Source organism: Bubalus bubalis, chromosome 9 (assembly GCF_019923935.1).
Source record: "Bubalus bubalis isolate 160015118507 breed Murrah chromosome 9, NDDB_SH_1, whole genome shotgun sequence".
Taxonomy (NCBI): Eukaryota; Metazoa; Chordata; class Mammalia; order Artiodactyla; family Bovidae; genus Bubalus; species Bubalus bubalis.
The window spans coordinates 86,768,894-86,791,092 of record NC_059165.1 but is presented as its reverse complement, the minus strand read 5'-3'; the positions used below and the strand labels follow the sequence as shown (position 1 = coordinate 86,791,092).

Below are 22,199 nucleotides of genomic sequence, written 5' to 3'. Positions count from 1 at the left end.
TTAATCCATACTTAATACTTTTCAGAGGTTACGATCCCCAGAATTCCTGCTGCCCAAAGGCCTAGGCTCAGGTTGGGGATTCTTATAAAGGTTTCACAGAACAAAGTAGAGAAAGCCAGCATTATCTCAAACAAAGTTTGCATTCTCCAAGACAATTACATTTAACTAAACTATCAACAATACATTTATACTCCATGAACATGTTTTTCTGCAATTGTTTATTTAGAAAGATTTTAAAGAAATTTGAAGTGACTGTGTCTGGGGGTAGTCTCTTTAGATGAAAAAAGTGCTAACAGTCACTATGGAAACCAAGATGCAGGCTACGAGGAACAGAATCAGACCTATACGACGATATTTTGAATGCTTCTCTTGTTCTTCTTCCTTCTTCAGTAAGGTATCAAAACCAGGTGTGTACATTTCTCCCAACCAAAACCGTAGGTCATTAGGATTTTCCTAAAAGAAAATTACATGGAGGATAGGATCAGTCAATGTTGCAGACTAACTGAGATTGCAGAATAAGAGTATAGGTAATCTACATCCATATTCACAGTGCCTTGAGTGAGGTTTAAGTGAGAGAGCTCTAATACCAGAGGCTAGGCTTCTCTAAATAGCTGCAAAGCTGACCAGGAATCCTCAGCTTCAACCTGTAGGTCTGCATGACGATTCACTGTTTACCGAATAAATTGCTCACACTCTAGGGTCACAAACACAAGAGTGTTTCTGCCATGTTTTGGCCAACTTAGTGTCTCTTACAATTTATAAACAGCGTGTGTCAATCAGGTTAGTGAGTTGAAATAAAATTAAAATTCCTTGCCTCAGATGATCTTGGGGGTTTTGATTTTGTTGGCGTAGTAGGGATGAAGATGTTTGCTGAATTTTTCAGTAAATCCAGAAGCTGAGTTCCATGGAAGGAGGAGTAAGACTAAGAGTCCAAAGTCTTGTCTATGCTTCTCAAATTTCTGGTCTTCCGTGTAGAGGGCTACAGCATGTTAGCATAAAGAAACTCTGGCACTGTTGCCCTTCTGGATAAAGGACCCGATATATCCTTTCCCGTCCTTATTTATCCCCATGTTTCTGATTCTTTCACAGGCCTTGTCTCCCTTTCCACATTATGGAATTGTCTTCAACTCAAATTTATCTCCTGTGTCCCAAAATCATCTGCAAACTCTACTGTCCATACATCTAAAACACACACACACACACACAATTCCCTGTTGTCTTCTGCTATGTGTGTGAGTGTGTGTGTGTGTGTGTGTGTGTACTCAGTCATGTCTGACTCTTTACAACCCCATTGACTGTAGCCCAACAGGCTATTCTGTCCATGGAATTTTCCAGGCAAGACTATTAGAGTTGGTAGTCATTCCCTTCTCCAGGGCATCTTCCCACCCCAGGGATCTAACCCAACTATGTCTCTGTTGTCTCCTACATTGGCAGGTGGATTCTTTACCACTAGTACCACCTGGGAAGCCCTTATTTCAGGGCTAAAGATTCAGTGTCTATGCCTGGTATCTAGTAGACAAACAAATAATTTATGGTGAATGCTGAATCTCTATTTTCACAAATCCATTTCAGGATTTATTGTTTCTCATTTGGATTATTGCAATGGCTTGTAGCTGGGCTGCCCACCCCCTCTTGGCTTCTCTAGTCTCAGTGACTTCAAGTTAGCCAGTTTCCATGGCCAGGTAATGAATTAGCTTATTACCCTTGTAATAACTAGCTGGGTGGATTCTGGTGATGACAATATAACTCTTCCACTGCTATTAGTTTCAAAGTCCAGTCTTAGGAAAGCTGTTAAAATAAAATTTGAATGATCTGTGCAGAAGGATAGACGATTTAAAAATCCTTGCCTGACTTCACTCTTATTTTCATTTTGTCTGTGTCCTAATCAGAGGTCTGCACTTTGCCTGCAAGGTTAATGCCTCATTCTTCAGTAAGAACTTCCTTAATGGAGACTATCCACTCCCACATTCTGCTTATAGCTTGCGTTGGTAACTAAATATGGGATTCTTTTCTCCTTTTTTATTCATAAACTTAGTAATTCAGAAAAATGGGAGTGACCAAAAGCACATGGAACTTTCATGGCCTGTAAAGTAGTTGAAAAGGTTTCAGAAGTTAAGTTGGGCATTCCATGAGCTAATTAGGAGATGGGGTAGGGATGGTGATGAAGTAAGTTGAATTGATGAGGTGTAAGAAGAGATACTTGCAGAAGGTAATGGCACCCCACTCCAGTACTCTTGCCTGGAAAATCCCATGGATGGAGGAGCCTGGAAGGCTCCATGGGGTTGTGAAGAGTTGGACACCACTGAGCCACTTCACTTTCACTTTTCACTTTCATGCATTGGAGAAGGAAATGGGAACCCACTCCAGTGTTCTTGCCTGGAGAATCCCAGGGACGGGGGAGCCTGGTGGGCTGCCGTCTGTGGGGTCTCACAGAGTCGGACACGACTGAAGTGACTTAGCAGCAGCAGCAGCAGCAGCAAGAAGAGATACTAATACAAACCAAAGTTGTGATTTTATGAGGTCTGCCCACCGGTCTCCAACCTGAGGGGCCTCTGCTCTGAGGTGAGTGGGCAGGCAGCAGATGGGTGGGAAGAGGGCCAGCCTTGGTTTTAGTAAAGCAATATATGCATCATATTCACATTCAGTCTTCCTAAACATGTCATGGTATTGCCGACAAAAAATTACCCCTTAGTGCCAATAACATTCAGTTTCTTTATCCTTACATTTGAAGTTTATTTTGAATCTGTTTGTTAGCCTTACTTCCCCCATTTTTCTATTACTTTAGCTGTAGCTCTAGCAAAAATGGACTACCTATTTCTCTGACAAACTCTCTTACTCTATTTGTGCCTTTATTCTTGTTACTTCTGATAGAATGGAGCCTCTCCTCTCATGCAAATGACCCATGTCATCTGGAGTTCTACATATCCTTCAAGTCCAGCATAAATTAACTTTTCCACAAAGGCTTCTTATAATTCAATGTGACTTTGTCCTCTTTTGAATCTGCATAGCACTTTCTACTAATCGTATAGTCACTGTCTTCCTCTCTCTTGTCTTAGAGTTACTGCTTGTTGTTAATACTTCACTCAGATGAACTTTTGGAGGGCAAGAATATTCTTCTTTACAGTACCCTTGTCATTCACATAAATAACAAAGAGAAGAACAGAGGCTCTAGCACCTCGTCAAGAAATGTCTGTGAAATACATCATTCTATCTTTCCTAGTCGTAGAAGGTTATTTCCTAGAGGTCTTGATCTTTGGATTCCTGATTAAAAAACACAAGATTACTGTTGCTAGGGGGAAGCATCTGTTATGGAAACATCTCTGGAGAAGAGGCTACATTAAGGATGAGATACATTAAATCCACTGGGAGATAAAGAAACTTCAAAGATTCTGGACAATATTTAAAGGAGTGCACATTTGAGATTTTTTAAAATATAAGACTTTAAGGGAATGTAATGCTGTCTCCTTCAGAAGGAAAAGCCTGTAGGTGACTAGGGTATGAGGCTTAGGACAGACATACACTGTCACACTTGGAAAATGTCAGGCCTTTCTGGCCCTAGGACAGGCAGAGGCCAGCCAAGGTTGGGTAGGAATCCAGTCCACTCGGAAAACAGGGTCACCTTCCCTGCTTTTCAGGGATTCCTAGACTTTCTGTTTGAAGGGTGACACCAGGGGAAAGAAAAGGAAAAACTTGAGTTGGGTTTAGGCTGGGTGAATGAGTTCATTGCATACTTTTCCTGTGTTGAAATGCTTTTGTTTTGTTTTGTTACTGAGACACAGGAAAATGTCCAAAATGTAAATCTGCAATCTTAAATCACCGAGTAGGCTTGAAATAAAATGATCTTTGATGAGAACTGCCTTGAACAATGCCTAAGACACAGCAATTAATCAATATATTTGAAAAAATGTAGAATAAGGAACTCAGCTATTCACAAACATAAATGATCTCAAAACTAGGGAAAAACACTTAATCTTACAAATTGACTTTCACAACCTGATACCTTCCAGGTAAACCCTTCTTCTTGTCACATCATTTCTTTCTCTCTACACTGTAGTGATGCTGGTAACTGCTGAAATTATAAAACACAAAACATATAAATAAACACAAATACTGACTAGGAGAGAGAAGGTAAAGCCAGAGGCCAAAATGACCTCAACTCTGGAGATTGTATGCCCAGTGAAGAGTGCCTCTCACCTTAATACCCATTTCTTTTAGGATTATGTAACTGATCTCCCTCATCAATTAAAGGAGTTGGTTCTTTGCCTTGAGTACCTTCAGATGCCCAGAGAGGTTGGTATGCAGGGAACGCTTGTCATATTCCTCAGCGGTCCATGAAGGATTCTTTTTTCTTTCTTCTGTAGCTTCCTCAAAACTTACATCACCATAGAGTGGGTTATTCTTCAGAACGGATGATAAGGATGGTGGGGGGCTCTCGACGGTGATGGTGCCCTTCACAATGGATCCCCTCACATGTCGAGCAGTAATATTCTTTTCTCTCTGTCAGGAAACACAGTAACAAAGTCTCTCTTACCAAGAGGTGATGATAGGGAAGGAAAATGTGAAATAACTATACCTGAAAGTTTAATGATTCTGCCTGGACCCAACAGATTAGGACAATGAATGAAGGAAGAATTCTAGGATCTAGTTTGACTTAGGATTCTGTCACTGAGCTCTTTCTTTGCATGTGATCGTGTTCAGATTCAGTAATCATTCATTAAAATGCTATTTTACAGTGACAGAGAAAGAACAGCGTTCCTTAATTCAAACAGTAGAATTCTAAAGAAAGTAACTTTTCCCCAGATCACTTGCATTGAGATTTAATGACATGTTACCTCTTTCTACTTGTGCATTCTATGACTGAAAAAAAATATTTAACATTGCTGTATTAATCCAGCAAAGTCAAGATTAAAAGGCATTTTATAGCTATGCTTTGGCTTTCATGGGAACTCCCTTGGGACTCCGATTTTAGACAGCTTGGAGAACTAGACTAACTTAGCATTACCCTCTTATACGTCACTATAGACAGGCTGGCTATTGGATAGCTCTAATTCTGACTTTCAGACCTTTAAAAACTTAAAAAAAATTAAACCATGATATACATGTAGAAAAGTACATATGTTATAAATGTAGAGTTCGATAAATTTTCACATATCAAATAAACCCAAGATACTACAAAAAACAAACCATACCAGCATACCCCACACTGCCTTCTAATTACTCTTGGTTCCCCTCCCCAAGGATAATCAGTATCTCCAGAATCCCCATTACAGGTCAGTCTGTACTCATTTATGTAAATGGATTATACAAAAACAATGTGGTTTTTCTGTGGCTGGTATGACCTTCATATTTTTACTTTGCCTTTTTTTTTTTCCTTATGACTACAAAGCTATTATGAAGATAGAAAAATTTCAGATTAAAATTTATTCATTGACCAAATAAACTGGAGAAGAAACAGAAAGCATATAGAGTAATGTCTTATTTATCATAGGGCATCAAGGGAAAGGAATTCCACATAAGTTAATTTTCAGAAAACTTAGGTTTGACTCTTAAGAACTAGTGACACATTTCATTGTCTTACAGCAATTTCTCAATAAATGTGTTTCACATATTTCAGCCTTCCTAATCAGAGAAGTTTAAGTAGTAATTAATATTTTTCTGAGTTACATTTATAATCATCAGTGCACTGATTCCCTCACATCTATTGGGGTACATAGGTCACATAGCAAAGTTGTAAACTAATATATGTAGCTTCCTTCTGAAATGGCTGGTAGCCCCCCCAAATCATCTAGATAAAGGGTACCCTCATTCATATTCTCTTTGGCCTTAAGTTTCCCTAATTTTCTTAATCCAGACTTTTTTTAGATAGGTAGAGATCAACTTGGAGGTCTTATCTGACTTTATTAGATTGCTGGTCTGTTCAAAATCAATTTATATTCTATAATACTAAAGTTTGCAATGAAATAATAAATCATCTTGACTTAGCATTCATCGTTAAGATGGATGAAACTCATGAAAAATGTTTCTGGAACTGAGAAAAAACAATTTGATATAAAATTTAGATAGTTTCAGTTTAGCATAATTCTGACTCAAGTTTTTTGCTTCAAGGCTAGATATCTGTGATCTTCTTTGAAGAGAAATAATCCTTCTGACGTTGAAAAATTGGCTTTGTCTGTTTTCTTGCCTGCCTGACTATTCCTTGAGTTTCCTAAATAAGAAACCTCTATAAATCAGAAAAATAGTTTTAGGGGTTAAGAAAAAAACACAATACCCTCTATTACAATGTATACAAACCTTGAAAAACTAATATACAAAAGATAGAAAAAATAATCAGAGCTATTTTTAAAAGAACATTCAAGGTCTTAATTCTAAACAGTATTCTTGAATGTTTGAGGTTTAGAATTTAGTGCCATTTACTTTCCCACTGTATGATAATTTCATGTCTGAAGGACATGTGAAGGGAAAATTAATAGAATAGTTTTATTAAGAATTTTATGGAAGAAACAGAATATACTAATTGTGGTTGAAGTTCTTCTATATTTTGATAAACCAAAAAAAAAAAAATCTCTTCAGAAAGAAAACCAAAGCATGCATGTCTTTGATTTTAATTTTTCACTCTACATTCTACATGGACTACATTTATCAAAAGGAAGCACAATAGTAATTTCATTATTTTAACAATATGGGCTGTAAAATAACTTAAAAAAAAATACTGTTTAAGGAAATAAGCTTCAAAGCTTACCTAGGCTTTTCTGTATTAACCATTACTTTGTCCATATATCCTTTATACACTTTAGTGAATATTTATGCCATTTATGTATAAGTAAATTATCATCTAATAAAAAGAATAAAATAGACTTTCAACAGACAAACCCTGAGAGTATACAATTAATAGGCCAATAAAGAAGGAATTTCTAAAAAATATACTTCAGGAAGAAGAAACCTGATATTAGGGAAGGTTAAGATGTATAAGAAGAAATGCTAGGAAAAACAAAGAAAAAGAACAAAAGGAAAAAAAGCTGATGAATATAGACAGAAATCTAAGCAAGCACTGATTTTATGGTAAAATAGAAATAATAATCACTAATTTGTGAGTTTTAAGAGAAACCTAAAACTAAACAGTGAAATCTTTAACAGATATATTTGATTGGGAAAGTTCTTTTCTTTTTGGCCACACAGCATGTGGGATCTTCATCCCTTAACCAGAGGTTGAACCCATAGCTCCTACAGTGGAAGTGTAGACCCTTGGGTCACTTGAAAAGTCCTTAATTATGAAATTTTAAGAAATAAGTTCTCTTAGAGGATGGAGATACTACGTAAAAATAGAGAAAGAAGGTGTAGATTCTAAATTGGTAGAGCAGAGGAAAAAGATGACAGGAAGTTAATCTAAAAGGTAAGAAACCTGAAACAAAGAATAGAGAGGAGAAAATCTTAGGAAACAGGAAAACACTGAAACAATCATGTTAAATAAATAGATGAAACCCTCTAAATAACAGAGACCTCATATAAGATTTTTAAAATACTTAAAATACAGGAACTCAGAAAAAGTGAGAGTGAAAGTACATAAAAATATATAGCAGGCAAATATAAACAAAGAAGAGCTGGTGGTGTGACTGGTTAAATCCTCACCAATTTTGTTTCCCTTTTCTGACCACAAGGCATGACTGCCTTCCTCAGGCTGTTTGATGTTAAACTGGGCCCACTCTTTCTAGTTGATGTGGGGTCCAAAGTAACAGAGATCATTTCCAAGCCGAGCCCCTGAATTCTCCAACAAGATTTTTTTGGCTCACCTGTCCTCACTTCCCATTTTTTATTGTATCACTGTAAGCAACAATTTTGAGGTGGCAGAGCTATGTAAGATGAAAGAACTTCAAGCTCTGGGATACTGCTTGCAAAAGAGCTGCCCAACCCCTGCCCCCCACCCCCCACCCCCGCCAACCTATCTGTCCTTTCTCAGACTTTCCATGCACAAGAATGTTTTTCATCTTTTTAGTTATGATATTTTGTCATCATAGTGTGGCCTAGCCTACATTCCCCTTTGTACAGCAAGTGATAGCTTGAAATTCTACAACTGTTGGCATTGGCCTAGCAGTTAAGAGAGGGATGAGAGGAGTATCAGAAGCTGGATGGATGGCTATTCATAGCGTACAGCGAGAAATGTTTGGTGTGTTATCTGTGGTCGTTTGGAATCTAATCCCCTGTAGCTCTATGAGGGATAAGTAATACACGTACAAGGATCACAGCATTGCTGTATGATAAGAAAGAGATGAAATGATAGAAAGAACTGAATCATTTGCAAGAAAAAAAGAGAGAAACTATGGAAATTTGATGCCTTCTATTGTTCAAAATCTGACTGTTTATAGACTCCAAACACAATTTGAGCCAAAAAAAAAAAAAAAAAAGCCCATTTAAATTTCCTAGTAGAATGAAGTGACTTAGGATAAAGGTCACGTTAGGGTGTGGTTTCATAACCATCACTCCTGACTGTCTCCAGGCATTTGTCATTGAGTCAAAGGAGGAGAAATGGAGGCAGAAAAGCAAACTGTTAAAGCCTATTAGAGATCAATGCCTTCAAAGAACTTAAGGTGTATTTACTGACATATAGAAGTGACCACAACAAAATAGAAATGACTACATTAATATATAGCTCACACTAAGTTTTATAAGAAATGTTTCACTAGAGAAACCACAAGCCTAGACCTAAAAGTTTTTAAGATTGTTAAAAATTACAGACAAAACCAACAAAACAGTAACCCGATGCCTCCAAACATGGATGTATTTCTTCTTAATGGATTAATAGGAGTGAATTTTGAAGCCTCTACAGCCTTGAGGGGGGGCCCGCTCTGATATGGGAAAAGACTTTGATGAACAAGGGAATGCTTCCTAGTGCGTTGGACCAGGAACTCGAGGGAACAATGCCCCAGGAGATCTTCTAAAGAGGAGAATCCTGGCCTAATCCATCTTCCCCACCATCAAGGAAGGAGGGCCACATGAACTATTCCCAGTAGAATCTCAGAATTACTTTGGAGCAGTGTGCATTCTTTCATTTTTCCCATTCAGGAAGGAAGAATTTCTGCAGTGACTGCATTTCAAGTGCAGCAAAGATTATAGGACCGTATGGATGGGGCGCTGGATAAACGTAGTGACTGCCTCTGGTGAGGGATGAATGTTGGTCAGATTAAATCTAAGAATATAGTCACCATGAAATAATAAAGCAGGAGAGATCAATAAATATTAAAAGAAAAATAACCTATATATACAATGGAATGAATCAACGATATTGAAAGCCATTTCTTTTTGAAAAGGTTCAGTTCAGTTCAGTGGCTCGGTCATATCTGGCTCTTTGTGACCCCATGGACTGTAGCATATCATGTTCACAAATTGGGAAAATCAAGACCATAAAGATTTCCATTTTCCCCAATGTGGTCTATACTTACAATGTAATTCCTATCATAATCATAATGCAAACGGGGTATTTGGTTTGTATTTCACATGTGAGCCCACAGACACCTTTTCCTAGAAAGTTGCTCCCCACTGGTCATGATAATTCTGTTTTCCAAATTACTGAATGGTTACCTTTATGAAACACAGATTTGATGTGATTCTCTTGCTTAAAATTTTCCATCAACCCCTCCAAACTTTCAGGATAAAAGTTGAAATCTCATACCATACCCATCAAGCCTTCCCAGTCTGACCCAGATCTCTCTTGGAACCTCTTCTTCTGCCTTCCCTCCAAGTAGCCAGGGCTCTGGAGCCCCACATGTGCTCCTGTGAGCACTGTCCTTTCATAAGGTTCCAGTGCCAGAGGCCTCTGGGTCTCATTGAGGAGCAGTGATGGACAAAGCCCGTGATGCTTCTGGTAGCGCTGTCACCCAAGGGTGAACTTCTGACCCCGCTGGAGATTTTGTGAACTACATAAATTTAGCATAACTTGATAAAATCATGTTCTGATAACTGCAAGTAAAATCCTGAGCAACTCAATGATGCTCCTACTTCCTAGACAATAATTTACGTACCTCAAAACTCCGACAACATTTTGCCCAAATATAAGCTTATACAGGCTGCTCTTATTGAAATAGGATATGGAATACTTGAAACAGAGACAGTCCTGGAGAAGGCATGATATGTGTGTTCACACACAGATTGTGAAATTAGTTATGATACACAAAAACAAACAAAGCTGAGGGAGAAAGAAGAAATATTAGAATTTAAAGGGAAAAGAGAGCTATAAGACTGAAAAAAAAAGTGAGGAAAGGTGATTAAGAAATACACCCAGGAAATGACCTTGTCTAGAAACCAAGGGAAGAGCAACCTCCTTACCCTTGATCGTCTGCTCTAGTTCATAGGTATAGTACAGAAATCCCCTGGGTTCTCAAACAGACATCATAAAAGCCAGGAAAAGATATAACAAATAGATTAGTCTAGAAAGATTCTGAAGTCTAACTGCTAATGAGAAGAAAAATCCCATTACAATACCTGAAAAAATAAATTTTATCATTTATACCAAAAGAAAAGGAATTATTTTTTTTTTTACCTTCCTCTATAAAGGGATTGGCAGAAATATTTGGAATATAATTCCAAATGCCTTCATCAGATACATGTCCCCAATTATTTCAACAACCAGAAATATTAGATTTTGGCAAAAGTTTGTTCATTGCATTGAGAAGAACTTTATCAAGAACCCTTCTTTATTTCTCTGCTGCTACTGCTAAGTCGCTTCAGTTGTGTCTGACTCTGTGCGACCCCAGGCATGGCAGCCCACCAAGGCTCCTCCGTCCCTGGGATTCTCCAGGCAAGAACACCAGAGTGGGTTGCCATTTCCTTCTCCAGTTTCTCTAGTGAAAGAATTAAAGAAAATGTATAAATCTAGTTAAATCAAGAAGTACCTCCTTGTACTCTTTACCTGCAGATACAGGTAGACCTGTGTATGCATGTTCACAAAGGGAATGAACAGTGTCCTGAGATGCTGGCATGCCTGGGGACATCCTTGCTTACTTTCCTATATGCATGGTATTGCTTCTGCTCATGTAAAATGGCTTAGAAAATTGCCTCTGAAGGTGGAATGTGAATTTCAAAAGAGCATAAAACATAAATCATGAATATAAATACACTACTTTTTTTTTTCCTTCTTGCTGCACTGTGCAGAGTGTGAAATCTTAGTTCCCCAACCTGGCTCCTGCAGTGGAAGCAAAGTCTTAACCACTGGACTGCCAGGGAAGTCCCTAGAAGGTCTCTTGTTTCAACTGTTTGGTTACTACCAGTGTTGAGGGCAATGTTTGTAGGTGAAGTCCTTTGACATTTCTTGAGGTAGGCTTAATTCTAAATACTATGTACCTGGGGCGGGGGACAGACGGACTATGATCCAAAAAGGTAAGCTAGCACAACTCTGAAATTTGTGTGGTTTTCATGGAAGTATATAATCTAACTGCTTGATTTGGCCACAGAGCTTGATAGAAGTACTGACTACACCCTCTAACATGCACACACACACACACACCCCTCCATCCACGGTATATATCAAAGAATGCAAGTGGTCTTATCTGCTATTCCAAATTCTAATGATAGGCTAATTTAAACACATTTGGGGATATTATTGATAGCAAATGACAACATGATGCCCATTTCTTATTCTCTTAAAGGAAACTCTGTCAGTTGCTTTTACCTTATTTGCTCTCACTTTTAAGGAACTACATAAAATGAATACTACACTAATTTTGCAAGTGGAAATACTAAAGCATGGACTGAATAAGGGCGATAACTGATGCCTCTCAAACTGATTTATTGTGGATTTGAGACAAGAAACCAAGCTTCAAATCTCCTATTCAATGTTCTTCAATTGGCTTAATGTCTCCCCATAGAGTGAGACATTAAGCCCACAAGGTGAGGGTTTTAAATTAAGAACTACTAACAGCTGCCTGCCACCTCTCGCATCCCTAGTACCTTAGTCCACCTGGTATATTCAGTGCCCTTATTCCAGGTATCACCATAGAGACTTACAACTTTCACACATTCTTTTCTTTTAGATTTGTTTTTTTACCAATGAATATTACCACTCTTGGATTTTTAAGATCCAACCAAGGAGATAAGCATTATTTATTGACATACTGCAATCTAAAGTAGCAAATATAATTGTTTTTACTCATTTGAGCCACATTTACCCAACTAACTAAATTTGTAATTGATTTACTTCTTCCCTCCAAGCATTATTTAGTAGTGTATTGGCCTTTATTCAGTCATTAGACATTTCTTTTTAGGGTAAAGTTATAACTAAATCAAGTTTATTTATAGTTTACGATTACCAACGACACATTCAAAGACATATGAAACAAATTTTTATATCCTTGGTTTGCCCTGTAAAACTATTTCTATACCTCAGGGCCTGTTGGGAAAAAATGCCCTTTAAAACTCGCATTTCATTCAGGTTTAGGAACAACATTCACGGAGCTTTAAATTGTGAAGTTCCACATGAAGGAAACAGGTCAACTCCAGTACTAAACAAAAGATGTTAGATCGGTGTGTTCCAACCTCAAAGGAATTTATTGGATATGTTTTCTTAGACTAAACTTCATAGCACAGGAGGGCCAAGGTATTCTAAGCTGACTTTTGAATTATTTTAGTTCATGATATAAACAGTAAGAAAGACAAAGGAGGAATTTCATCGCATTTAAAACTAAGCAAAACACACAAAAAGCAGCCATCAAAAAGGTGTGTGTGGATAGGTTTTGAAAATTACCAAAGGGAAGGATGTAAAATTTTTTAAAAAGTCAGTTGTCATAACAAGCTGCCTTACAATGGAAATGAATTAAAACCCTCATAGGTGGGGGAAACACTTACATAACTACCCAAGTGTACTTGATTCTGAATGATCTCATGATAAAGGTCCCGAGAAGCCCACAAACACACCACAAAGGAGTCACTTTACACCAGGACTCATGAGTAGCAACTGTTTCTTAAAAGAAAACAAATTTCTGTTCAGGGAATTTGAACCACTCCAAAGGATTTAATGATTTGCAGGGGTTTGTAGGTCATTCACATCTGTTCTGAAATGAAATGCTTCTTCCTGTTTCTAAATGGACTAACCCTTAACCCCGTTAGCCCTCATGTCTTAAAACAAAGATTATTCCTATTTCATGAGCTGTGCAACACTCGGGGCCTTTATGTTTCTTTGAGCACATGGAACTCATCAGTTGTATCCTTCTCTTGTGGTTAGCAAAAAAGAAGGAAAATGCAGAAGAGAGCAAGAAATGAAGTCTGGGTTTGAAGATTGCTTGTTAAGTCTTGTCTACATGGACACCCGCTGAAACAAAGCCTCTACAATAACAGCCAGCACCTTTCTCAGGTAGAAAGTTCCCTCTATTTTCTTTCTTTCCATCATTAGGTTTCCATTGTTTCACTGTTTGAGTTTCTTCGCCACGAGATGAAAGGGAGCCAGTCTAAATGAGGTGGAAGCAAGATTCAGTTGTCTTAGAGGCCATGTATGAGGCCACAGTGTAATCTTCGGATGCTTTATGCCTAGACTATACCAGAAGACAGAGGTGGGGTTCCACCCAGAGCCTTATCTGCAAATGTAGTAATTGATTTGAAAACATTTGAAGGGAAGGCTAGGCAAAAATCTAAAAAGAAGACAGTATGAGAAGCTGGGGCATGAAGGAAAATGAATGGCTGGGATAGTTCATAGAGTTGATCAAGTGACCAGAGAAAGTCTCCTTCCCTTGATGAAGAGAGAAAGCCCCTTTCTATGGCAAGAGTGAGCAGCTACCCTGTACTCTGTTGCCTGTCGCTTTTTCGCACAAATGATGAAGTGGCAGATGCCGAGAAGGCAGCAAGCCCCCATCCGCATATATATGTGCTCCCAGACCTTACCTGTGAGTAGACCAGGTTTTGCCAGTGTTGTGCAGCAGGGTAATTCTCTCCCGGAAACCTCACCAGGCTGGCCTGGAGAAGGGCTGAGTTCCTCATTAGAGACTTCACATCGAGCTGCAGGAACTTGTCAGGATGGTTGTTATTTGGCAAAACAGAGAGATCCATGCCTCCCTGCATCTACAGTGGAAAACAGAGGTGAGCAAGGCTGCTGCTGTCAGAGTGGTCCATTATTAATGAGCCTGAGGGTGCCCGCCGGGCGTGTGAAACCACGGCTGTGGGCTGCGCTCAGAAACCACTCTCAAAATGACAGATCAAGGGTGCTCCACGGGACAGTGGAGCACCCTGACTTACCCTTCACACTACACACACACTCTCTCTCTCTCCATCCCCTCGGATGCTTGAATGGAACATCTGTGCCCATACTTATTCAATTGTAAAGGATGAATGAAGATGCGTCTTCATACAGAAATAACTGCTTAAGCAGAAGTACTCTTTGGATCAAGGCTACCAGAATTTCAGGGTCCCAGTCCATAATTTGGACCACATGCTACAGTCACCTGTAGAGAGACATTAATTGATACTTCTCTTTGAACACTGCCGAGCTGACCCAGCTGGCTTGGCCTCGTCTCCGCAGCCTCACATGTGATATGCAGGATCTTGTTTCTTCTCATGTTTTGACTCCCAGAGTCTCAGGGTCATGTGAAACCTAATCGTGTTTAGGTTGTCAGCCTCAGCTTGAGGGGGAAATAGCAAGAATTTGCTTGATCGTTTGCTACAGTAATTTAGTGCCCCAAACTACTGCCTTGGTCCGTTCGCTTTCTGAGATCTCTTTGACTCTGCTCTTAGCTGTTCACAAAGCGGACTTGGAAAGGGAGGAGAATATGGCGGCTGGGTTTGGATGACGTGCAGTCCTCAGTGAACCCATCTGCCGTTCAATGAGACAAGGTGGGAGTGAGGTTATGGAGATTATCTCAAGCCAGGAAGTTATGATGACTTTAAGGTAGATAAGCTCTCTTATTACAAGCCACTCTGTCTCTGGCAAACCATACTTCTTACCAGGAAAATATGGATTTTCATCTAGAAAAAGAGAAGGCAAAGGATAGACACATCAACAGTGTTTAAAAGACACAGCCTGTTATGTTTGTGCCTCAGATGCAAACCCATCTCATTCAGCAGGAAGGATTTTCTTACAAAGGTAATGGGGTTACATGCGGAATATATCAGCACCAGATTTCAGAAGAGGGCCCTATGGCTTATTAGACTCAGCAGCCAGGATGTTCTCGAATCAAGCAGACGCTAGAGAGTCCTTCCCTTCTTTATGGCAATAAACATGAGGGTATTGAAAAAAATCATGTGTCCTACTGATAGCTGTAAACTGGATTCAACAACCAGTGTTTTCCGCAATAATTTTTGGAAACAAACTCTATCACTGTCTTACAATACTTAAAATATTTGTTTTTTAAATCAGTACACTTACCAGAGAAAGTAAGAAGGACTTCATATGACAGTTGATGACAAAAGAGTTAAATCATCAGTGTTTGAAGAATCAAGTGTGTTATGTGTCTGTACATGTCCTGGGTACTCTCTGGACTTCTCTGGCTGCTGCCAGAACACATCTAATGAGCAAATGTTTCTCAGGCTGTTTGCTTTTCCTAAAAGATTCTTTGGGGAATAACACACATCTTCAAGAAGAACCTTACTTCTCTTTGGCTCTCTACATTGGCAAGTGGAGACACAAAACCCAGATCCAAATATATTTGATTAGATCCTTTCCTTAGCCAAAGTGTGAGGTAGGTGAAATGAGCCATCAGTTTTCCTTAGGCATCCTTCCTTTCAGATTCCATCACTGTGCTCTAGATGCTCAGAAGTTTGTATACTATCTCCTTCCTTTTATAAGTTCAGTTTCAGACTGCCCATCTTCTCCCACCATGCTTTGTCTACCGTCACTCCTAAACCATCAGCTCTTATTCTTCACTACTATCCCTACGGGTAGCCTACATGACTGACAATCAGAAATTCATGTTTTCTCCTCCCGCTTCTGCTACGGGCCAAGCCCCACTCTCACTCCACCCCTAAATCGTGCCTCTGTTGAGGCCAGTCCTTCTGCCTAGAATCATTTCTTCCCAACCCTGGATGTTGACCACTTCCCAATCATACGTCACGGGCCATGGCTGACACCCAGCCTTTCACAGAAACTTCACATATTTTCTCTAATAAGAGAGATGATTTTTCCTTCCTTTGAAATTTCAGAGTGATCTGTTTACCCTTTTATTATCTTGTTTGATAATATATTTCTCTTTTTGTTTATGAGCCGCTCTACTGGATACATCATGAAAGAGCAGCCTTATTGGATGCTCCCATTCCTCACATGAGTCATGTCTGAAGAGCCTCACAAAGCCCTTTGCTCAATAAATAATGGTGGCTGTTACCTCTTTCAGAGCCCTAAAAAGGGCTCTCCTCTGACTGGAAATTAATAATGCAATTACATTTGATTAAAAAATGGCTTAGTGCTCTGCTTTTCAATCAATCATGCCCAGTGAAAAAAGGATCTCACTGCTAAATATATTTATGATATATTCCATATTCTCTTCTGGTAGTTTATAATGCACAGACTCACATGGAAGACTGAGAAGTTCCACTTCATTAATGCTAGCTTTTCCCAAATTTATTTGATCACGTAACACCCATTTCATAGTTCTCCTTTCAACACTACAAAAAATTGACCTGCGAGTGATTGGATAAATACTGTCTTAGGGCTTCTATTTCTTCACTGTCACTAACACCTTCATTCTCGAGGAACAGAGTATAAATAAATATAAGTAGCTATACTGTAGGAATAATCTGGTAGAGATCAGGATATCTGGGCCTTCTCAACTCTTGCCATGCACCTAATCATTTGTTCTCTTTCTTTAAAACAAATGTTCATAAAAGCATCATTTCTCCTTGGATTTGGGCCTAGAAGTTCTTTGAAACATGAGAATGATAAAAATAGAACTGAATGTGGTTCATTAGGCCAAACTATCTAATATTAATTAAGCATATTCTTTTTTCTTCTCCTCATCCTTCCTCAGTCCCTTCCTTTCTTATGCCAAACCAACTGAAATATCCGAAAATGTTTCCACTGGCAAAGTCTGGACAACATTCAGATGAACAGTTGGGTTCATAAAATTATCTTACTTTGAAAATTAGTTGGATGGTTTTGATTAGAAAGAAAGCCTGTGATTAGATTATAAATCCTTCTGCATCTACCATATAACATTTTCAAAACTGATGAATAAGGGAGTCAATCAGGTTACCTGAGTGCACAGAAGTGGAAGTCAGAGTGTCTCTGTGACATGCAACTAACCTGTGCTCTTGAGCAAGTTGCTGAGTCTCTCTGGGTCTCAGTTTCCTCGGCTACAACGTGAAAGTATAAATGGTTCCTTACAAGGGTGCTGTGAGGTTTAATAGGTATAGTGGTTAAGAGAACCCTTAGCATATATTAAGTGCTTAAAAAAGGCTCTGTGCTATTTTAAGAGAGCGTAAGAAATGGATTTTCATTTCAGTCATCTCTGATATAAAGCAAAATGGGGGAAAATAAAAGACATTTTAAGTCATCGTGAGTGTGTGCTAAGTCACTTCAGTCACGTCTGACTCTTTGCAACCCTTTGGATTGTAGCCTGCCAGGCTCCTTTGTCCACGGGATTTTCCAGGCAAGAGTACTGGAGTGGGTTCCCACGCCCTCCTCCAGGGGATCTTCCCGAGTCAGGGATCAAACCCGTGTCTCTTATGTCTCTTGCACTGGCGAGTAGGTTCTTTACTGCTAGCTCCACCTGGGAAGACCTGAAGTTCTATCGTCCACAGTTAAAAAGCAAACTTCATTGGGAATTGACATGCTACTATATTTAAAATAGATAACCAACAAGGATCTGCTGTAAAAAATATTTTTAAAAAATCATTAAAAAGGCCAACTTCATTTTCCAGAATCCCCTTCTTTCTGTGAGTCAGGGTTAGAAGTGGCTGAAAGAGAAAATGGCATGAGATTTGGAAGGCAAAATGGAAGCAGCATCCATTCATCTGAAATTCTTTTTGCAATCAGATACAGTGACAGAGGCGGTGGCAGGTTCTAGATTGCCTTTGCTCTCCTGAGTTCCATGTCCATTTCTTATTTCTAACTGTAGGTCCTGATGACCATCAGGAAATAGATCCACTACCCGATATCTGGCTGTGGTCCTACAAAGGAAGAAGCTAAACAGAGGCAACAGCATCTCATAGACGTCTTTACAAATCACTCCTTCATAGTTACAGTTACCTAGTTGTGCCTGGCTGCTCAGACTGGTTGGTGACTTCTCTGATCCTTCAACTCCTCTTACGGACCTTCACTTCCCCAACTCTTCTTGCAGCTGTATGAGTTCAAATCTGTCATCCCCTAACACAGGTTTGCTGATTGAACCCTGGCAACTACCAGTACCAGAAGTGCTTCCAAGGAACAGAATTTTACAAATGAACCCTGGAGTTAGTTCTCTCATATGACTAGACTTAAAGGCATTAATGACAAGTAGTAAGTGGGACCCTGGTCATTCAGGGCAGAATGGTTATATAAACTCTCACTGATAGTTACCTGGAGTGAAGTACCTAGAGAAAGCAAGGTTCTGGGTTACAAAATACCTGCTGCAATACAATTTTTTCAGAGAAACAAATAGAATAAGGACTTTGGGGTTGGATTCATTGCTTCTAAATCAGGTGGAGAACTTAAGAGAAAGAGATACACCTGGGGTTTTACATTCACAGCTCAAGGTCTAAGTTAGGAACCAGAAAGCTTTTATGACTGCCTTGAAATAAAACCTTTTTAACTATACTGCTGATGTCCGACCACCTGTGATATCTTCTAAATCTATATTCAGATTCAAGTCCTGGAAGATCCAGAACCAGATAAAAAGTATGACTCAAAGGTGTTAACATACAGGCCAAAGGAATTGTAGGATTTCACCAGTTCACATTAACTGAAACCCAAGATTTATGTATAGGAATGTTTTTAATGATATAAATTACGGTAAAAGGAATACAATATTCTATTAATTGCTTTTAATATGGGTTCACTAAGCTGAGATACTGGATTCAAATTGTTAGTTCTTAAGTCTGAGAGTAACTCTAACAATAAGACTGAAAACTGGACCCAATGGTGGTCTACATTGAATGAAACTGAGATACTAAAACTTTCTTGCTATAACTTCCTTGTAATAAAGAGGAAAGTATACACGAATTTAGAGAGATTTAAAAAAACCACATAGATGTGCTCGTCTATGTGTTAAATTTGTCCTCTAAGAGGGTCCAAAGGGTATTTCCTTCACCAGGACTTGAAAAATACATTGGTGAAGGTAGTACTGGGATCCTTAAAGAGCTTCTTAGTAGCTGTTCTCTGTAAACCAGAAAGGACATTGGGAAATGCTGCCACAGGACAGAGCTTCTTGAATTTAATGAGGATGATGGAATTCTACAAGGGCATTTAAATTCCAGGGACCAGATAGGTATGGTTTAAGGGGCAAGCAGAGTCAAAAGGGTAAAGGTAAAGGTTTGACCCACAAAGATTTCTGGCATTGGTTAACTGATTACGGAGGCCAGAGTACTGAAAGAGATGAGCATGCTACTAAAGCCCTGCTTGATTTGTATAAGCATTTAATCTCTAGATTTGATGAAAGTAACTATGACCTGAATCACCACACCAGGGAATTCCTTTTCCTTGATCCATTCCATGTGACAGAAGGTTCACAGACCCATAACTTTCTGAATAAAGGGGAGGCTATATCTTTTAGAGGAAGGATTCTGCTACAAATTCTCCAAAGTTCATACTGTAAATCTAACTTCTAGTCTGCCCTGATGGGATGAGTGTACTGGGAAGAGGGAAATAATCAGACTTTTTGATGACCTCTAGATTACTGACTCTGAATCGATACTAATTGATGGTGACCTGAATTGCCACTGAAGTCCCACAGTCAGAGCAAGAGTCTATGCTTTGGCTTAAATCTGTCTCATACTGAATCAGAGTCCCTAAACCTATCTGACAGTTATTTTCCTAATTCTGAAAGGTACATTTGGAGGAGAAATACTCAGAAACTGGCAGAATTCCTGCTTCACTGGTTAACTCCATGATCTGTAGAATGAGGGCTTTTATGGTAGCAACGGCACTGTCAGTCCCTAGAACTGGCCCTTACATACCAAAATTAGAAACAAAATCAATACGGTGTTCATGAAGAGATGAGAATTACTTCTACCAAAGAGGATCTGAAGGATGCAGGAATGATAAATTCATTAATTCATTCTTTCACTCTTTCTGTCTATTGTCCTTACAGAAGATCGATGGATTTTGGAGAATTACACTGGATTATCGCAAATTTAAACAGATAGGCAAGGGAAAAGTTACACAGGAAGAGCAGACATTCTCAATTCCACCCCTTGATTCTTGAATTCATAAATCTAGATAGAAATATCACCATGTATAGGTTGATGAATCAGGCCATACATAACAACTCACAGGAATCAGACCATATACAACATCTCAGAGGCCCCCGAAAATGTTTTCCATTCAGCTGGTGCCAGAACAAAATATTTAAAAAAAAAGAAGGCCATTGCATCATCCTGTTAGGCCATCTGCTTCGAGGTGATGCTGAACACAGGAGTACCAGAGTCACATGGGCGGGAGTACCAGAGTCACATGGGCATGAGTCCACTGCCATGGTATTTACTGTAATATGAATTCTCTGAACAGAAACCATGCCGTATGGAATACCCCAACCATGAACAAGGCATTTGATAAGTTCATGGATGGTGTTTTGGCAGAAACTTTGCAGGCTGGGGAGGCAAATCCATACTGAGGGTAAGTGGCTATTTCTGTGAGAACACATCACTGCTTGTTTGGTGATTAAAGTGAACTAACGTAATCTTACTACAATCAAGGCCGTGGGGTAGTCCTGCCATAGAATGGTGCCATGTTGGGGAATAATATTTTCTCTGCTATTGTTAGGCTGAGCCCTTGTGGTGGCTGTAGCTGGAGGAGGTCTTGGTGAGTGGAAGGTCATGTTCCTGAACCCATGCATAATCTCTAGTCCTGCCACTACTGTCTCTATTCCTGGGCTCATGGGCAAGGACAGAGGTGGCTAGTGAAAGAGACTGGCCAACATACACAGAACTTGTCAACTTGTCCAACTGGTGACTAAGTCCTCCCTCCTGATAGTGCTCTTTGGTGTGCAGTTAAATGGAATGTAAGTTATTCACATACCTTTTCTTCAAAATTTCTTCATCACCCATTTTCAAACCATGCTCCTTCCAAGTCCTTGTCAGTCCTGCAAAACATCTGGATTGCAGTAAGATTACATTAGATCACTTTAATCACTGAACAGGCAGTGGACTATTTTCACAGAAATAGCCACTTACCCTGAATACGGATGTGTATCGCCAGCCTGCAAAGCTTCTGCAAAATACCATCCATGAACTTACCAAAAGCCTCATTCACTATTAGGGTGTTCCATATGATATATTGTTTCTTTTGAGGGAATTCATATTACAGTAAAAAGTGTGGCAGTGGACTGATGTTCTCTGAAATCTCCAGTATTAATTACCATGTCCCACATCACCCTGAACACATGGCCTGACAGAATGATGCAGCAATGCCTTTTCTTCCCCAAGTATTCAATTCTGGGTGAAGACATTTTGGAGGTTCTTTAAGATGTTGTGTAGGGTCTAATTCATCGATCAGTAAATGGTGACATTTCTGCACCAATTCATGGATTCAGGAATCAAGGGATGGCTTAGGAATGTTTTCTCTCACTGTGTAAGTTTTCCCTCTCCCATTCCCCTACTATCTTCCATAAGAAGTGTTGAAATTGACTGGTTTTATATATCAGCAATTAAACTAAAGGATACCCATAGTAAGGGACAATCTAGAAACAAACTGTACCTTATATGAAAATGAAGATGAAAATATTAATAAGGGAAGTCTTAAGAACTATAAGGATTTTGAGGCTTTATTCTACTTGCAATCTATCAAGTTAGCCTGCCACACTTTCAGGGCAGAAGACATAAAACTCCTGGGTTAGAGACAAAGAACTTTATTACTTACAGCAACAGCAGTAGCCAGAGAATCACTAGCTCCCTGAGCCCCACTTCCCAGAGGATGACATGAAGAGAGCCAGGCAGGACCTGCATATTCAGTGAACTGTGTTACAGGAGAGAGATCCCAATTTTAGGGAACTTGAAACTTTCATAATGAGAAATAAGCATGTTTGCCCTTTGCTCCAAAAAAAGACACTATCTTTACCTTCCAAGGCTGTTCATTACACAAACATCCTTTAGAAGACAGTCCA

General features: G+C 39.2%; 1 protein-coding gene across 3 annotated transcripts; it reads right to left on the bottom strand.

Moving 5' to 3' along the window:
- Positions 1–201: 201 nt before the first annotated feature.
- MINAR2 (membrane integral NOTCH2 associated receptor 2) lies at positions 202–22,123 on the bottom strand. 3 transcript variants are annotated; one of them, XM_044947846.2, is made up of 6 exons: positions 21,956–22,123; positions 21,116–21,190; positions 14,212–14,937; positions 13,861–14,037; positions 4,273–4,497; positions 202–453 (listed from the first exon to the last, which is right to left on the bottom strand). In XM_044947846.2, exons 4-6 carry the CDS (start codon positions 14,035–14,037, stop codon positions 274–276), a joined length of 582 nt encoding a protein of 193 aa, XP_044803781.2. In that variant the 5' UTR covers positions 14,212–14,937; positions 21,116–21,190; positions 21,956–22,123; the 3' UTR covers positions 202–273. The 3 variants fall into 3 exon arrangements, with proteins under 3 accessions (XP_044803781.2, XP_044803779.2, XP_044803780.2); XM_044947844.2 differs by having other exon boundaries at positions 14,418–14,937; XM_044947845.2 differs by lacking the exons at positions 21,116–21,190; positions 21,956–22,123 and having other exon boundaries at positions 14,418–16,244.
- Between the last annotated feature and the right edge of the window lie 76 nt (positions 22,124–22,199).

Bases quoted from the DNA above. Each gene is read 5' to 3' on its own strand.
- MINAR2 (XM_044947844.2), bottom strand. From the start codon at position 14,531: ATGAGAAGAAACAAGATCCTGCATATCACATGTGAGGCTGCGGAGACG. The intron at 14,038-14,417 runs GTGACTGTAGCA...TTTCCACTGTAG, and splicing joins CAATTAATGTCTCTCTACAG to ATGCAGGGAGGCATGGATCT. The intron at 454-4,272 runs GTACTCAAGGCA...ATTTTCTTTTAG, and splicing joins ACCTCTCTGGGCATCTGAAG to GAAAATCCTAATGACCTACG.